Here is a 20,121-nt window from a genome sequence, read left to right on the forward strand (position 1 = left end):
TCCAGTCCAGTTCGGGACTGAAGAATCAAAGTTCCAGCTCGGAGCTAATGGGTCAAAGCGTCGTTTGACCAACTCCGATGGCCTTCCCAACAGATCCCGAATCTCTTGGGATCACGATGAGCCAACAGATTCCGAATCTCCCGAGGTCACGATAAGAACTCATCCCGATTCCGCCTGAATCGGAGCTGGACGATAAGCCTCATCCATGTACCGCCCTCCTCCAAAAGCGGAACCAACCTTATCTCTGCAGCCCGGAGAACCCGAAGCTCTTTCGTGAAACCCACGGCTACTCCGGTATATAAAGACTCAAAATCTGAAGGCAAAGGTACGCATGATTACTCTACTCTCTAGCACTCAAGCTCTCAAGGATTCAGCTCGCATTTATAGCATACTTACCGACTTAAGCATCAGAGCGACCTCGCCGAGTTAGCTACCCCGGCTTCTCTGATAGACTGTTTTGCTGATCGATCCAGCTCGCCGTCCATATGGAGTCCGGATCACCCTCCAACTAGGAGTAGTTAGATCGCGCACCATCAGGTTGCATTCTTAGCCTGCCCAACTCAAATTGGAAATAATTAGAGGTGCAAGTTTGGTGGGCAGTGGGCAGGGTCAGGTTTAAGCTCAATCTAGGCTTAACCCTAAAAATTGGGCCTAAGGCCCAAGCTTGAGTTTAAGCTCAACCTTTTAACCAGACCCAACTTACATTAAAATTTGAATATTTGAGTTTGATTCAAGTCTAAACTAGGCTTTGATTGTTCAATCAAAACACATTAAAATTTAGCACAAATGTATGCATGTATGCATGAATACAAATATGTGTTTATATAGTTGTGCCAGGCTTGAACTACCTAAAAGCTAGACATGAACTTGGTCCAAAAGATATAAAAAAGGCCAACCTTTTGGCCAATGACCAACATTCAAATCATAACTCTTTTGTTGGGAAATGGAGTCACTGAAACTTCGAGGAGATCGAAGCTCTGAAGCGTGTCTGAAGACACTGTCTTTAAAACATTATTTGCCCCCACTCAATTCCATTGGGTTTGCTATTGGGTTATAGGCAAATCCGTTCCCAGGCTACAACAAAACCTTAGGTAAGAATCTGCAACCAACGAAGTTGTAGAGTCTTCGAAGAAACCTTTTTGTGAGATAGTAGCAGACCAGATTGAGAGAGAGACAAAGTGAATTTCGAAAATTGTTTGTGCAAAAGCTTGATTCACGCTCCTTAAATAAATTATGAAGAGTCATGGAATAGAGGAAGGTGCTGGTTTAGAAAAGGCTCCTTAAATAATCACAATTTTTGTTAAAAGGTAGTTAACAGTTAATGATCGTTAACTTTGAATGATGCCTCTTGATCAAACTTGATTGAATCGTGGCCGTTGATTACATCAACGATCAACCTTGTACCAAAAGTCAAAGCCACCATTCACAAATCACACAGGTACAAACAAAATACACCTCTAAATCGCCTCATTGCACTACATGGCTAAGTAGGTTTCAACCATCGTTATCATGGCATATTCTTATCTTTAACCCAAGCTCTACAAATTGGTCTATAGGACTAGGCCCTTACACTACAATATAATTCAGTTAAGGTCCAAGCTAATGTCAAACTCAACTAAGCCATTTTATAGCAATATGAGATGGGCTACAAGAATGCCGTTCCATTATTTTACCTTTTTTGAGCAAGAGATCACTTTTTGTACAGTAGTCCTTTAATATTACTCGGTATTCTCTTAGTTTATTTATAAATGTCATTTATCTAGTTGCTTGCATGCTTTGATGGTAGTCTAGTTTTCATCTTTTGTTGTGGCTACCCAAAAAAAACAAAATGCATTGAGAATTGAGAGAGCCGAAGTTTTAAAATATAGACAGACAACTTCTGCCATTTCAGAGATAAGAATTGAGTACCGTGTTCAGAATTTTTCTAAATTATAGAGATCTGGTGGAGCTTTTTTAATAAAACAATGCAGTCATTAAGGTCATTAATTCTTCATCTAAGCTGAATTGTTTATAGAGAATCCAGTTTAGAGGGTGTGTACTTAACTACTTATATCAGACCATTGGTTTTATTGATCTAAAACTTGTGCACCCTAAAGAAATTAAGAAACAAGTAAAGAGCTGATACTTATTGTGGATCGGCATACAGCAAGATTACAGTCGTCCTTGCATATATTCATACATCTAAATTGTTCATGCATGCCCCGAGTAAAGCATATCAACATTTCCTTGTCTCACCCACCAAATTCCAATTTCATCCCATATTCCACCATTACGGTAGGCCTGTAGCTACCAAGTACACAATATTTGATTAAAGAAAAAGGGGGAAAAAGAGAACAAAACCCAGAGAGAATTAAAATTTAAACTCAAAATACTCTTGGCTTTGCGACAATGGTAGAGTGCTTCAGTATGTGCAAGCTGAACTGCCCGCCCTTCTCCGTGGTATCTAGCTTCGACTGACCTGGAGGTGGCAGGAGCTCGAAATTCTGAACCAGACGGCCCAATGTGATGCCGAGGATGGGCAGCGCCAGTATAATTCCCGGGCAGCTCCTCCGGCCAACACCGAACGGGAGGTACCGGAAGTCATTGCCGTTGGCCTCCACCTTGGATTCCTCCTCCAGGAACCTCTCGGGACGGAACTCCTCTGGGTTCTTCCATTGCGCTGGGTTGTTGGCAAGCCACCAAGCGTTAACGAGGATCTTGCTCTCGGCAGGAATGTCGTAGCCACCGAGCTTGGCATCGTGGAGGTTCATGTGTGGGACCAATAGTGGAATCGCCATACGTAGCCGCAGAGTCTCCTTGATCACTGCCTGCAGGTATGGGAGCTTATAGGTGTCGGGCTCCGTGATTTGCACACCGGGTCCTAGCACCGTGTCGAGCTCGTCCCGGAGCTTCTTCTGGATCTCAGGGTGGTTCACGAGCTCCGCTATGCCCCACTCGATCGACCACAATGTCGTCTCGATCGCTGCTTGCAACAGGCACAAAATTCCGGCCGCGAATTAGTTAGTTTTCAATTCTAACGGTAAGGGCATTTTCGTCACTCTAAAAGTAGAAAGGAAATTTTTGTCATTTTACTGGGAGGCAGGTATTATTATTATTATTTTTATTATTTCGCTTCTAATTAAGGTAAATGGTGACAAAGAACATCAAGCTTCTGGAGGTGGGTGGTAGGTGGTACTCACCGGCGACGTTGATGTTTTCGACGATGTAAAGAACGTTGTCTTCGTTTATCTCTCCCTTCTGTTGGGCGTCGAGGATGTGATCTATGGCGCATTTTAGCCCAGTGTTGTCGGTGGGTTTCGTGCTTGCGAGCTTCCTGTAGTAACAACAAGGTGAAAACACAAATTGGAAGGGGTTATTAGTGTCAATTCTCATTGACCATCTAAACGAAGATTGATTGAGAAAAACTGACAAAATCCTCCCGCCGTCTTCGTTGAAGGAGATACCGGCGTTCACGGATCAACAATGATCCTAATAAACACAAGAAATATTTGCCTAGGACTTTAGGCTGTGTTTGGTTATTTAAAACGAAAAGAAAAAGCTGTTTGTAATATCTACAAGGGAAAATCCAGGCTGCCGGAAAAACATGATACTGGAAGGAGTGAAGGACTTTGACCAATCAAAACCTTGGTATCATTGTCAAAACCCAATTTACAAATTACAAATGACTTCCCCTCAACTTTCTTTTTCTCTCTCATTTTCTATCTAACCAAACATACCTAGAAAAGAGAAAATCAAACCCCGGCCCGGTTCCCTCAAAAAATGGAAGCACCAGCTAAAGGAATTTACAGTTTCACCGATTTAAAAGAACAGAGGGAAAAACAACTATTTATTTTTTTTCTTTCTTTTATTTTTCCGATGGAAAAGAAAATTTAATAAAAGAAGAAGAAGAAGAAGGAGCGCACTTACTTTCTCTCCTCTAGGAAATAGTCCTTGAAGAGCTGCAACCTCCTCTCTTTAACCTCCTTGCAAATCTTCAAGTATCCTCTCAAGAAGGGTCTCAAGATAGGAATAAAATCTCCGTAGTTGTATTCGAAGCTCTGAGCCAACCTACTCCTCTCACCATTCAACGCTCTGAGCTTAACAAACAACGGGTCATTCTCACTTTCAAACCTTCTGTCGAACATGATCCGGTACATGTTGTTGTACATCATGAGCTGCAACCGCTTCCTCAAGACGATCCCTTTAGTTGCGGCCTCGGGATTGTTCTTCACATCCTCCACCACCCGAGCGGCCTCATCCTCCCAACCGTACCGGTACTGCTGAACCACCTTGTTGGTGAAGAAAGGGACGGTCATGATCCGTCTCATCTTTCGCCAGTGCTCGCCGTAGACGGTGAACACCATGTCTTGGCCCTTCCCCGTGAAGATATCGAAGACCACATTCCGGGTCCGTGAACCGAACTCAACCCCTTGAGTGTGTAGGACTTCTTTGGCGAGGTCCGGTGAGGAGACAACGACGAGGTTGCGTTGGCCCATGCGAAGCAATAAGATGTCACCGAACTTCTTGGCTAAGTCGGTCAGATTGCGGTGGTTCAGGTCATCCCCGACTTGGAGCCAGTTGCCGAAGACCGGGACGGGCAGGGGACCTGGAGGGAGCTTGAAGCGCTTTCCGCGCAGTTTAGAGATGGTGATAGCTAGGACGATGGCGAAGAAGAGAGCTACGAGGGCTTTCTCCAAGAGGAGAAGATCCATCGTTGCAGAGGCGTCTGGTGTTCAGGAAGAGGTGGCCCTGAGGTGGGGAAGTTGGGGTGGGTCGAGTTTTATAGGTGAGAGGGCCGGAATTGAATGGCTATAATGGTGACGGAAAACGTTAAGTGCGTTTCTCGAGCGTGTGGGGAAGGTGGATATGGTTGACGGAGTTAGAAATAACGGTGGTTCTTGGAGTGGTAGGAGAAAATGGAGAGTGACGCTGGAGTGGCATGGTGGTAGGTAGGGGAATTGGTTGGTGAAATGAAACGTTCAAATGAAATGGGGGAGGGACTAGGTGTAGGTGGAGAGAGAGAGAGCATTCGCTGCGGAAATGATATAAGCAATGCGTGGCATTTTCAATAATAAATGGCTACTGAAAAAAGAATCGGGATCTGTTTCTTAAAATGCGCGTCTCACACCGATCTCACAACATATTCTGACCGCACATCCATAACATCTCTCGTTCTTTGAATTTATTATTCATGAGAAGATGTTCCAATACAAGATGGAATGTGGCTGTATAACATCTCCCGTTTCTTTGAATTTATTATTCATGAGAAGATGTTCCCAATACAAGATAGAATGTGGCTGTAAGGTAGGTGTGCTGCGTGAGGAACAGATCTCAATTCATGAAATAATAGAGATAAAATAAATTAAATAAAAAACATAGGAAGTATATGATGTTCCGCACCCAAAGACGATCTGTATGGGTAAGGACCAAACGGAAGAAATTGTAAGGATTGAAGTATTTTTTTTTTTTGTGCTCATGGGACTACACAAATAGGGGTAATCCATCCCCTTTCCCTTAACCCTCTCAATTCCTGGTGGCAGCAGGATTTGATCCTAAATCTCTACTCCAACGAATCAAAAAACCTACCAACTGAACCACCATCAGTTGGTTAAGGATTGGAGTTGGATCCCCCACTTCTACCCTCAAATAATGTTGGATCAGATCGGATGCTGGATTGCTGTAAGTGCGCGTGGAACCTTGGAACTAAGGCTGGGTATTGTCAACTATTTGATCCGAGGCCCGAGGAAACCGATCCAATTTGTTTGTGTGGCAGCTATACAATCCAGGCTGGGCTCCTCTGTCATCGTGGGCCTCATGGTAAAGGACGCTTTAGGTCATTTATTAAACTCTTCATGGGTGTAGTCAAAGGTGTGCCATCTACCGCTCTAATTCAGAAAATAAGATGGTTGATGGATCTAGGCTTGATTCGGGAATCTTCTTACTTCATGGATGATCAGTTTGTTTTAAGTGCCCTCAGTATTCCTATCAAACAAGTTAAGAGGATTAAAGTTTGGTGGATGCATTGACACCCTATAGATACATTTAAGTTGAATATTGATGGGAATTGTTATGGTAACCCGGTTTTTTAAGTGGAGATGGAGTTGTGAGAGATGGCATTGGTGCCTGATGCAGCGTGATCTGGGCATTTCTAACTGGCAGACGTCTGGCTTCTAACTAGCGACAGACGATACTTGAGAAGAGGAAGGTGAAGGATTTCCGGGGGGCTTGTCCGGTGGGAATATTTCGATGCTTAAATTAGAACTCTGAGAGAGCTGTAAGAAATGCAAAGAGAGCTAAGAGTGCAGATAGCACTAGATCAGTTCAATTTTTTCCTCGCCCTTTGGAAACCGGGGCCTTTAAATACAGATGTTCTTGTCAAATCGGGCATAACCGCCACTGGCTCTCTGTCGCAGCCGTTATTTGCCAGGGCTGTGCAGGTAATCGCTGTAGAGTACTGCCCAATCAGATGAGAGACACGACTCGAAAAAGACAGACACGCCGCCACCTATCGAGAGACTTGGGTGTAGTCCGCTGGGCTGGCAGGGACTGCACCGTCAGTCAAGAGAAGTGGTGCAATCTGACGGGTACAGTCTTGTCAGATAAGAAGCTTCCCGAAAACGCCGCGTCGCTCAATAGCGAGCTGCCTTGTAGCGAGCTCCTAGAGGTACCCCGAGGTGATTTCGTCTGAGGTTGCCTTTGAGGCGGTCCTCTTGCCTAAGTATTGTAGCGAGTTGATTGTTCGAGCTCGCGAGGTGGGATAGACTTAGCTTGGAGTGTTCCCTTTCAGCATACTGGGGTCCTTGAGCTTGTGTTGTAGCGAGTTCGTTCTGTGGCGAGCTATAATGTAGCGAGCTGACCTGCGAGGACTTTAACGAGCTCGTTACTCAGTTGTAGCCAGGCTGTCACACTGAGGTGTTACTTATGTTGAGTCACGTCTACGTGTCGCCTTCTTAAGAGGTCGGGTCAAATCACCCTCCATCAATGCCTTTTGTTTTGGTTTTCTCAGCTTCTATGGTAAGGATTTTTGCTGCTTGTTGAGGTATTGGCTCTAAGAGATAGTTTGCAGATTTGTTTCAATCAAAGCATTTATGGAAGTTGAGAACTGGATAATGGTAATAAGATATTGATTGATATCCTCAAGAAGGTAGCTATACCATGAAAGATCATACAATTTTGATGACATGGCAATTGTTTTTGTTTTTAAAAGCAAAATCGATCATGTTGTGGAACATTAATTCTGCTAAAAAGAATGGAATTTGGATTGGTTGAACGCTTTAAATGTATAGCATGCTGTGCAACGAATAATAGCACTCCACACGGGTTTCAATGAATTGATTTTGGACTGAACCCCATCCAGTCCAGAATCAATTTAGACGGATTGGACGGACCAACAAGACATATTGGATTGGATCAGTGCAATCCAAAATATTTATTAGATTGGATTGGACCTGGTCTGTACATAATAAATTTATATTGGATTGGGTTGGATTAAACCAATATCTGATCCATTGATATAAGATAAGAATATAGGTGTCAATGAACCGGGATTGGGTTGAAACCAATCTAAATTAAAACAAATTTGAACAGATTGACGATCTAGACATTGAATTGGATTGGTCCAAAATATTCATTGAATTGGATTGGACCTGGTCCATTTGTAATAGACTCACATTGGACTGCATCGGATTGGATCAAATGTAATCCAATTGACACCCCCATCACTCCACACCAGTGATAAAATACATGGGCCCATATCAAAAGGTTGAATGATTGTAAACTCCATGTATTTTATGACTGGTGTGGAACACTATTATTGGATTCACAGCCTACTGAACAACTAAAGTGTTTAGCTAATCCTCATGAAAAAGAATGGGTTCTGGTATGTTTTCAAAATTCTATCACACTTGAAGAAAACCATGTTGTGAATTGCTTGGTTAATAGAGGTATTGATCATAAAAAAATGCTCACTTATACCTCAATGCATCAAATTCATAGTGGTTGCATTGCAGAAGTTTGTTAGATAAGACTACCAACAACTTCTCATTATACTTAATAACCCTAGGTCCGTTTGGCTCGTAGTTGGAATTGGAATCGGAATTGAAATGGTCCATTCCCATCGTCTGTTTGGTTCAGATAGGAATGAGAATGGGAATTAAAATTAGTAGGAATGGGATTTCATTCTCAAGAGAGGGGTAAGAAATGGTCATTCCCTCTCAACTGGGGGAATGCCATTCCAACAGAAATGGGAATAGGATTCTAATTCCATCCAACCAAACAGTTGGATTCTGATTCCAAACCCCTATTCCTGCAAACCAAACGGATCCCTATATATTATCTTGTTTTTATTATATTTGGATTTGGTTGAGGTGAGGTGAGGTTGTGTGCTTTGTATTGAGTTTTAGGGTAGAGTGGGCTAGGGTATAGTTGAGTTAAGTCGAGTGGAGAACCAAGTTTCTCAATCTCGAGCTCGACTCGAAACCACATAGCTCAAAACTCAAATCGAACTCAACAGTCAACACTCGTGAGCTATTTGAGCTCAGTTCAACTTGAGCCGATTATACATAAATTAGTATTAAAAAATTAATGTTTATTTATACGATTCAAACTCTATAAATTCGAGCGGAACCCAAATAGCTCGCGAATAGGCTTGTGAGCCTTTCAAGTCGGGTATTAGGAAGCTCGAATTCGATTCCACCAATTACAATTACTCGATTCAAGTTGAACTCGACTCGAACTCGATTACTTTTAGCCGAACCCAAATAACTCAAGAATAGCTTGATTCGTTTACACCCCTAAAGCAGGTTATGTCTTTTCATGCGGTAATGGTTAACTAATAACGTTAGGGTGGGGTGCCCCTCTATTGGAAATAAAGTTAAAGTTAGGGGTCTTTAAATAATAAAAATAAAAACAAAAACATATTTTGACGGGTAGGATGAGAAAGCATTCCAACCGGCATATTCGCACCGTTTTGATAATCAGATCATAGAAAATTTGAAAAATGCAAAAATAAAGGCAACGAATGCACGTGATGAGTGAAGGTACAACCAACAAAGTGATAACTGATAAGGTCTAAGGGGGGAGTTCCAATCCTCTACGGTCTACAGTTCCTGTAGAGGAGTCGAACTGAACTAACGGTCCATTGAAAGAGTAGAGAGGTCTTGTTTTCACTATTAAATCCTGTCTCTATCATATATTAATATTTCATAGGCACACCCTGGTGACAGAGAACTAGTGAACTACTACTCCTACCAAGTCCGGGAATCCGGCTCCAAGCACCAGGCTCCAGGCTCCAGGCTCCAGCAGTAATCTTCGCAACTCGGGTTGTTGGCTTGTCGCTTTGTGAGTTTGGACGTCCAGGATTAGTTCTTTGATTTCATTCTACCCTTTGACGTTTTCAACTAGCATAGACTTTGTTGCAATAATCAATAATAAATTCCCTTAGTTGATGTGTTCAAATTACCCAAAAAATTAGGAGGTAAAAGATTAAACTATGACCTCATTCCAACTTGTTTTTTAATCTAATGTATCATCCTGACTCACCTTCAAGCATATATGGAGGGTAATTAAATATTGTATTTTATTATATATCATAAAATCCGAGATCCCCCTTCTCCGTTTTTGTGAAAGAAAAGAAATTAATTTATTAATGGCCGTAGAAGGTGGTAACTGGTAGGTATCCATCTATATAAATTTCATCAGGTACGTCTTGTGTAGACTTTTATGCTATTGGATGAAGATCAATCCACCACTCTCTGTGATTCCTTCTTCCTAATTACAAACTAGTCTAAGTTTGAGTGAGATCATGGCTGGTTAATTATTATTAATTTAGTACTACATGTGTGCCAAGTCACATGAGTTACAGCCAGGGTTCAAAATATTTGTATTGTATATTATCCACATTAGAATATACTTTAGAGATGCATAAATTAAGAGATGTGTGTATGAATACGCTTAGGAAAACTATATAAATCTTTAAAATACATTAAATCATTATCATTATCATTATCATGGTCAACATCAACTAAGCTTTATCCCAACCATGTCATGATGGTTATTGGTTACATGATCCTCTTTTCCCATTTTAACGGTACAAATCTTGTGAGGCTAAGGTTAGGTGGGGTTGAAGACAATCCTAGCTCAATCAGAGTTGTTGATCCTCCAACCCCACGACAGCAGGTTAAGTTGAATTGGCCCATTTTCATCATTCTTTTAAATGTTCTCATTTCTTAGATTTAGGACAACTTGACTAAGGTTACCTAGTTTTAGCCTTAATGTATATACAGTAACAAAATTATGGTGCCCCAGGAATGTTATAGTAACTTGAATACACTGAAAATTATGATTTTCAAAACTGGACCGGACCAAACTATCGGACAGGAAAAACTAGAAATCGGTCAGGTGACTGGTTCTGTTTTACCCTAGAATCATTATTTCCCCAAAAAGTTGTTGATTTGTTCAACAAATCGTTGATTCAAATGGTCGAATTGTTCAATGGTTTAGCTTGTTTTTATTTTTTTGTCAGAACAGACTATCCGTTTAACTCGAAAACTGAATCCCTAACCAGTTTATTGTCCGATTCTATTTTAAAAAACTTACATTTTTAACTAAAGAACCTCCGATCTTAACCGACCCGACCCAATGATTTTTGTTGGGTTTTGTTTCAGGTTAGTTCAAGTTGCACCTTCTCATAAAAATATGGCTAGTGATCGTATGACTTGAGAAGATTCCAAAATAAAGAGAGTATAGGGTATTGATGTAATAGATGGTTTTGATTGTCAAGGTATTATTATTTTGAATTCCAAATTTCCAATACAAGTGGCATTGGTTGTTTGGTCAACTTCATGTTTTGGTTCCAACAACCCTATATTTTGACATATTGAAAACTTTCATAGAATTATTGAAGCAACCCATTTGGCATCATTTTGAGTGGGGAGAAAAAATAAACTGCAATACTTACAACTCACTCCAGTTTTGGTTGTCGTTCAGTGGCTGAGAGTTCTCCTTTTACTTTCTCCATAAATTCCTTAGGTTGTTTGGTTTGAAACAAAAAGTCAGGGGGGAAAGAAAAGAAAAGTCAGGGAAACTTATAAGGTTTGTATAAATTTTTCTACCTTTTTCCCTTCAAAGCAAATGCAGCCTTATGGTTTTCTTTTTCAAAGAAGGGGTGTTTATCTTGAAACTGAACTTTCAAAATGAATCTTTTAATAGTTTCAAAGACCCAAAAATCTGCTGAAGTTTTCTTATCAAATGTGAAACGTCACCATTTTATTTTCGATCTTCCAAGAGACCAAAAGTTCTTCGATCATATATTTACCAAATGCACCCTAACACTAAATATTTTTTATTTTTGGTTTCATGGAACGAAGAAAAAGGTTTGTTGAACATTTAGAATACATGCTTTGATATATATATTTCAGTGAGACACTTCAACTCATGGAAGGTTCTTTATTGTATATTTTTGGTTTTGGTTTTGGGGTTTTATAATGCTGTGTTAAAGTTTTACCCTATGGAAGGGGAATTTGTTAAAAAACTTATTATCCAACGGAAATACATTGCTTTAGGCATGAATTTAGGGCTGTCAATGTCAATGGGTTAGGTCTATCCAACAGAACTGAATCGATAGAATTAATTGGGGTTTTTACCGTTCAGTCCATCCCTAGGTGGTGCTACTACTAGATTAGGAGTGGACTGAATCCTATCCGTGGATTGATGCCAAATTTCCGAGAAGGATGTAGTTTATAGGGGGCTATTAGTAGATTAGGAGGGGCTGCGAATTCAATTTCTGAGGGGGATTACAGTCCAAAAATCCCTTAATTTTATATCGATTCTGGTTTTGAGGTTTTGTCTTGATTAATAATTGGGTCAGGAGTGGTTTTTATTGTTTCCATTTAGGCCCAAACTGGTTATATAGTTATGATACATAAAGACTTTCTGGTTTTCTTTTATTTTTTGTTATGTTTTATGTCCAACAGGGTAAATTTTATAGATTGTATACAAGATAATTTTCGTTAAAACTCTTGTTTTGTCTTATTAAGGTCATATTATAAAAAATATAGTTTTAAATAATTATTATATAGTTAATTATAAATCTCAGTATAATTGGGTCATACCCAATTGTAGAGGTGTTAATTGGATGGATTTGGTCTAACCCGACCCAGTCCAATGTGAGTCCACTTATAAATGGATTGGACTCAATCCGGTCCAAATCCAATACAAACCAACTCCTATCCAATCCATTAAAACGTAAATGGATTGGATTGGATTCAATCCAAACCGAATGAAATATAAAAAATTATATAAAAGCACTTTTAGCATTGAAAAAACACTTTTGTAAAAGTACTTTGATAAAAATATTTTCATAAAAGTGCTTTTACAAAAGCATTTTATTGAAAGTATTTCAGAAAAGTGCTTGTAGAAGTACTTTTATAAAAGTACTTTGGAAAAGTGCTTTTGTAAAAGTACTTTTATAAAAGCACTTTTCGAAAAGTACTTCCATAGACTTTTATAAAAGTACTTTTGTAAAAGTTTTCGTAAAAGTTCTTTTGTAAAAAGTGATTTCATAAAAGTGCTTTCGTGTAAAAGTATTTTTATAAAAGTGCTTTCGTAAAAATACTTTTTATAAAAGTACTTTTATAAAAATGTTTTTATAAAAATGTTTTCGTAAAAGTACTTTCATAAAAGTGATTTTATGTTATTTTCAGTTTTGATTGATTTCAAATTGGACAAGGGTTTGGCCTCATGATCGGATTATTGAAAATTTGGTTTAGGTCTAATTCAAAACAATAAGAGTATAGACCAATTTATTTTGGATTGGCATCCAATAATTATAATGGACCGTCCAAATCCGATTTGATAAGGTTTGGATCGGATTGGATCCAAACCAAAACCGGTCGATTGACACCCCTACCCAATTGTCGAGACGGTTTTATGGTTGTCAAGTAGAAACGATTAATATTTGGTCCAGGACTGGTTCCAGAGCTGATCCATTGACATATCTAGAAGAGTCGTTGTTTTTAGGGAAAAATTTCCTTTGAATAGAGGACATGGGATATCTATTAACTTTTGGAATGACAGAGAGGTGGGGGATGACATTCTTAAAGATGTTAGAATAGAGGACACTCTTGTTAATGAAGATCTCAAAGTCAGTGACTGTATTGATGAAGTCATTTGGAGACTTGACCCTAAGGGGAAGTTCACTATAAGATCAGGGTACAAAGAAGCTTGTGTTAGGGATAATATGCAAATGTAGCACAGAGACTTCCTAAACACTATTTGGAGCCTCGATGTCCCCCCCAATATAAGAATCTTTATGTTTATGCTCCTTAAGTATAAACTACATTCCAAAGACCTCTTTAGAAAGAGGGGTATGACCATAAGTGAAGCATGTAACTTTTGTGGAGATGATGAGAACAATGATCACATTTTCAAAAATTGCATGATTGCAAATCAGGTTTGGAGACTAGTGGGCCCGGACATAGTGATCAATAGTTGGTGGTCTAACATAATCATGAATAACAACCTTGTTTCTCAGTTAAGCATAGAACAAGCTAGCATTATTCTATGGTTCTTGTGGAATAATAGAAAGTGCTTTTATAAAAATACTTTCATAAAAGTACTTTTTGTAAAAGTACTTTTTGTAAAAGTACTTTTTGTAAAAGTACTTTTATTGCTTTTGTTAAAGAACTTTTATAAAAGTGCTTTCGTAAAAGTACTATCCTAAAAATGCTTTTATGAAAGTACTTTTCTTAAAGTAGTTTCATAAAAATGCTTTTGTAAAAGTGCTTTTCATAAAATTACTTTTATAAAAATGCCTTTGTAAAATGATATAATTGGTATTTTAAAAATTTACCGAGAATAATTTTGAGAGAAAAAATTGAATAAGTGCTTATTGTATAAGCACTTAAAAAAGATGGAAATTTGGACTTAAATAATAATCCCTTATTTTTAAAAATAAGCACTTATTTTGGGATTATTTCCCAAATAACAATAAGTGCTTAATGATATGGTCCCCGCCCAAACAAACATTTATTTTAAATAAGTACTCCCAAACACGGCCTCGGCCTTAGTCACTTAAGACTAACTTACTCAAACCAAACCCAAAATCTCTGCCCACAATGAATTTCATTCTCAGCTTTCTCTGCTAATTATTCCATTACCGTGTGAGCCTATCCTTACTAAGATGGTGTTTGGCAATTATCGTTTATCTGAAAATTGATGTTTGATTAGTGCCAAATAGGTGTTTCTAGCAATGGAGACTCAATTTTGTTTGGTTGAGCCTCTTTATCAAGAGGTTATTTGAAATCATTTTCTTGATAGATGGCAATGACTAGGAATGTCACAGGATGCAGAGCCACTCCCCATCTCTATCCCTGCAAAAATCCCTATTTCCGTTTCCATTCCCATCTCCACTAGTGGGGATGAAGTTATCTTCCACCTTGCGGGGATCCCCACTCCCTATGATCTTTTTATAATGTTAATTATTTTTTATTTTCTTTTCATTTAAAAAATCAAAATAAAATAATTAAAATTTATAATCTTATTAAAAATTCAAATATATTTAATCATATTTTTAATACACACTATATATAAGCAGGGACCTCACGAGGTGGGGATTAGGGGCCCTATGGGATAGGGAATGTTCTTCTAATCCTGCCTCGACCCTGTCAATAGGGATAAAAATTTTTCAATCCTAGTCTTTACAAGAAAAAAATCATCCCCATCCCGCCCTATGTGGGTGGATTCCCATAAGAATTGGACATCTTTAAAATTAGAAAAACTTTTTATCACTTTTTGGCTTATGTGGTGTCTAATGACCGAGTTATGGACACAGCGTCAGCCACTTTTCATTTTTAAGAATAATTTTATACAAAACGTTTCCTCATAAAATTGTAATGAAACCAAACAGGCTCAACTTTGCTTACACAATGCATAGACATGCAGTTTACCAAAAAAACAAAGAAAAAAAAAACAGAGACGTGTGCATGAATACGTATAGCAGTGCAACGGGATTTTACGCTACATTTGGGCTTGAGCCTTACCTGGTCCATTCCAAATATACCGAAAGGTCAATTCAAATGGGCCCTACACTCTCTGGGATTTCAATTCATCTCGTGGTAGGAATTCATCGTAGGCAGCAAACCTCGATGAAAATAACAGGAAACAACCACGTTGACAAATATGATAATCATCAAAGTCAAATTGTGGAATCATACCCCAACGCTAGGTTTTTCGACTGGATATTTGAACCAACGTTTTAAAAAATAATCCGGAAATGGAACCATTCTGGGTACCAGTTTTTGGGTCAACGGCCTGATCGTCCAGTTCGAATGGATGATCTGTTCTAACAGCAAAATTAAAAAAATTAAAAAAATAAAAAATAGTCAAAAACCGTTAAATAGGTTGAAACAGAATTAGTTGCCTGAAAGGTTTCCGGGCCAAACGGTCTAACTGTCCGGATCAACGACAATTCAAAAACGTTTATTTGAACCATTCTGCTTTTTTATAGCTATGGCAGAGCATTTCGTTTTTTCCCACCTTTTAGGCTACCCATTTTCTTGGTAAAGCCATGACTTATAAGTATTAATTTTCACATGAAGTTAGTATATGTGAACAACTTCTTCGGGTTTTGGTGGTATGCTATCTTGTTACTTGCTAGCCAAGTCAAAAACACTTTTGCTTTAAAAAAAGTCAAAAACACTTTTAGTACCAAGAATAAATGTTCAACGGATTCAGCTGAGAACCAAGAATCGATTGAAGATATTAAGATGTGTTGTAGATAATAAAAAAATTGCTTATTTAAATAAGTATTTATTTGTATTTTACACTCAACTTTTTCAGCACTTATTTAATATTGGGCGTTTGATATTCATTTTCTCCAATAAACACTTAAATAAATATTTGTGACTATTTTGTTCTTTATTTCCTTTTAAATTTTTAATATATACTTTTATGAATGTATTTTTATTAAATTACTTTTATAAAACACTTTTATGAAAGTATTTTTATAAAAATACTTTTATAAAAGCACTTTTATAAAAACACATTTATGAAAGCACTCTTACTAAAGCACCTTTAAAAAGCTACTTTTACAGTAAAAGTGCTTATTGTATAAGCACTTGAAAAAACCGACAATTTGGGCTTAAAATATAAAGCTCTTATTTTTAAAATAAGCATTTATTTCGGACTTATTTCCCAAACACCAATAAGTGCTTAATGGTGTGATTCCAACCCAAATAAACACTTATTTTTAAGCACTTCCAAACATGGCCTAAAACTGACTCCTCCGCACCTAAACCCAATTCTGGTAACACTCAATATAGAGATTATCAATGGACCAGATATTGATCCAACCTGACCAAGTCCAATATGAGTCGATCATAGATAAACCAAGTGCAATCCAATCGGATGAATATTTTGGATTGGTCCAATTTATTGTCAGGACCATCCCTATTTGTTCAAATGGGTTCTAACTTAGTAAAGGGTTAAATGGTCTGATAATCTAGTCCAATAATTTAACTAGTTCAAATTTAAAAAATCTAAAATATAACAGATTGATCAAATTACACATAAGACCTGTCACCCATCTATCTTTTGTTTATTTTGTTGGGTAAAGCCGTAAAGGAACTCTCGCCAATCCATCGAAGATTCAACTGGGAGGCCAAAATTACAGTCGTCGTCATGGTGGTGTAATGTAATAATGTTACCACTGTATCAATCAACTAAAGCAGTACATTCGCGCACACACCCATATAAGAGTGGAGTTAGGTGACCGCCTATCGAGGGGGGAAAACAAGACAAGTAGGTGACCCATTCTTTTTCTTCCTTTCTTTGCTTACCTACTTCTGTTGATGGAGACATCAGACAAATGGGCATACCTAACCCACATGTCACAACAAGCAACCAAAGAAAATCTTCACAGTGTATAAACTACCACCACCATTGCTCCGTTACTACATTTTTGCCATGTCAACCTTGCGATAAACATTCCCATTTATGACGTTCCACTGCTTTCTTTTCCGTCCCTTCTTTTATCCTGCCTTTTCTGATAAAAATGGAAAATCGAAACAGAAAAAAAAAAAAAACTACATAAGGAAAGGGACCTGGGGTGGGCGAACCCATGCATAAAAAGTAGGGGTGGTATGGGCTGGATTTAGCACCAACCGTAAGGGATTTAAGTTAGGCCAAGCTTGACTCATGGGCTCGGACTGGGCTTATGGGCTTTTCGAGCTTAATGAGTAATGATTTGGGCCCATGACATAGAATAATAAAAATTAAATAATATGTGATACATGCAAAAAATTATGACACAAAAAATAAGGCATCTGCCTCATTTATATGCTTGATTTGACTTAGCTAACATATCTTTATAGGTGAAGGTAAGGCCAAAACTCCTATTCTTGAACCATATGAGATTTGAAAGAGCATTAAATAATTAGGGTCCCTTTGATTCACAACCAGAATTAGAATTGGAATTGGAATGGTCTATTCCCATAATCTGTTTGGTTCAGATAACAATAGGAATGAGAATTGGAATAAGCAAGAATAGAATTTCATTCTCAAGGGAGGCCCTCATATTGGGGAATGGGATTCCGATTCCGCTCAATCAAACAGTTGAAATTAAAATTGGTTATTCCGATTCCAATTCTGATTCCAAACCCCCATTTACACAAATTAAACGGGACCTTAATGCAACCATTGGATGTTTTACCAAGCCCAACATTGTTTAGAGAATGAGAGTAAAGTTTTTGTCTTCATCTATATAAGTCCTCACTAAAGAGGACAATTTTCACAGTTGAATTGACTCAAGGTTAACGCATTTGTTGACATGTATCAATTTATAAATATTTCTTTATATGTTAAAATAAAATTTAAAACTTTATATTTTATATAAAATAATAAACATTTAATATAAAATAAAATATAGTTGTGTATATAACATATATAACACATACACACATAATCATATTACGACCCAGGTTGGGCTTGAGCCGGGCTTGAAATGTTAGGCTTAAGACTGGGTTTGAAAATTTAATTGCAGGTTGGGTCAGACCAGAAGAAGAATGATCACCCTTTCAAAAAGACAAAGCCTTAAGAAGTTAACAAGGACCCACACTAGAGACCAGAAGAATGTCCACTGTTGGCGAGTCGATCCGCAACTGAGTTTGTTTCCCTATAAATATGAGAGCATGATTTTCAAAACTGGACCAGACCGGATGGTCAGATTGAAAAAATCGGGAACCAGTCAGGTGACCAGTTTCATTTTATTATTTTGCCAAAAAACGTTGATTTGGTCAACAAACCGCTGATCCAGGCGGCCGAATCATTCAAACTGTTCAGCGGTTTTGGCTGTTTTTTATTATTTATTATTTTTTAAATTTTTAATATTTTTGTCAGAATGGGGCGTCCATTCAGTTTGAACGGTCAAATCATTGAGCCTAGGAACCGGACCCCTGCCTGACCACTTCATTGTCTGGTTCGATTTTAAAAACCTTGTATGAGAGTATGAGATCGTAAGCATGCAGTCTCAAGCCACCTAGTATTTTTTCTCAGGTTGAACAAATACTCCATGGAGGCACTTCAAATCCTTTGAGAGCATTGATGACAATACTAGAGTCTCCTATAGTGATAGGGTGACTTTTGAACCTTGTAGCGAGTATCCTTCTTAATTTTGTCATGCTTTCACATCATGAATTTGTGCAAAATTAATCCTTTGAGTGCCCAGCATTGCTAGGTTGAAACAATATATTCTTCCACGACTAAAAAAAGGAAATGAATCAAAGAAATGACCTATTCTTCTTCAAGATTTTGGGATTGAAGAGGAATGGTGTAAGTACATGGAAATAGGACTGTTCACAAACAATGTCAAACTGATCAAATCGGCCCAACTCAACCCAATTTGGTCAGTTTTTCTTCACTATTGGCCGGTTTTAGATTGTGAAGAGGGATAAATTGATATTTTGGTTCAGTTATAAAAACCGAAACCGAACCAAATTAGTTTCTGATTTTCCAGTCTTTCCCTAATTAGGTAATCCCTATCCTAGTTTCTTCTTTCTAGTTAGTTACTTATTTTTAACATTAAAGAATAATAAAATATTACTTAAACGGGAATTACTTTTCTCTTTAGGATTGTCTCTTTTTTGAATAAAAAATTTTACACCAAAATAGGACTGTTTACAAACAATGCCAAACTCACTAAATTGACCCTTCATGTTTGGGTCGATTTTACTTAATCGTAGGTTGATTTTGATTTGCTCTTTTTAAGTAACCTGATCAAGTCGAATCGATTAAAAAAATCTATTAAACTAACTCAATCCAACGTATGAACAGCCGTTGACATCGCATCACAAGTTATAAATAATAGCAGTGTGATAAAAGCATTAAATCGGTGACATCGAGTTGCACAGCGCATCCATTTCCCATGGGCACGTTCATTGCCCATCCTTTGTCCTGGCATAGAAGGATTTCATGACAATACACCATGGGTTCAAAGTATAGATACGCTTTTGCGTATCAGCATAAACGTAACGGTACTTAAAAACATATGGAAATACACTTTCTTTTTGGTTTATTTTTTTTTTCAAATTTTAGCTTTTGGGAGCTAAAAATGGATTTTTTTTATTAAAAAGGGTGGGATCCCGAACAGGTGTTTCGGGTGGATTTTTTGAACCTTGCAATACACCATGATGTTGTGGCCCTCCAACACATTCCCCAAAGATGGTTCACATAGCGGTCATGCGATGAGCTGTAATGTTCGCATCTCAGGCTATTCTCTTCTTAAGATGCGATTCATTCTCCTTTTGTTGCAAGTTGCAACCCTATGATCCCACCTTATCATCATGATGCGATTCATTCTCCTTTTGTTGCAACCCTATGACCCGACGTTATCATGTGCATCGATCTCATATTATAACTTTTTTATGGGTTCGATTATGATATAGAAAAGATATGATATCTGAAAAATAATTGATCAATAAATTAGTATCATAAATATGGTAATGAATCTGGTATGATTTATTAAAATTTATGGGTGGGTTTTAATAGATTAAAAATCTTTTTTATATCATAAATTTCCCTTATCATAGATTTTCCCTTTTTTTATTGGTGGAAAACATTTTTTTTTAACATCTCTAGCAGTGTCGCATA

At 38.0% G+C, this 20,121-nt stretch overlaps 1 protein-coding gene across 1 annotated transcript; it reads right to left on the bottom strand.

The window, feature by feature from the left end:
- Positions 1–2,099: 2,099 nt before the first annotated feature.
- LOC104593756 (trans-cinnamate 4-monooxygenase) lies at positions 2,100–4,991 on the bottom strand. The gene is made up of 3 exons (XM_010253743.3): positions 3,907–4,991; positions 3,180–3,313; positions 2,100–2,962 (listed from the first exon to the last, which is right to left on the bottom strand). Exons 1-3 carry the CDS (start codon positions 4,689–4,691, stop codon positions 2,364–2,366), a joined length of 1,518 nt encoding a protein of 505 aa, XP_010252045.1. The 5' UTR covers positions 4,692–4,991; the 3' UTR covers positions 2,100–2,363.
- Between the last annotated feature and the right edge of the window lie 15,130 nt (positions 4,992–20,121).

Source organism: Nelumbo nucifera, chromosome 5 (assembly GCF_055504915.1).
Source record: "Nelumbo nucifera cultivar China Antique chromosome 5, China Antique-T2T, whole genome shotgun sequence".
Lineage (NCBI taxonomy): Eukaryota > Viridiplantae > Streptophyta > Magnoliopsida > Proteales > Nelumbonaceae > Nelumbo > Nelumbo nucifera.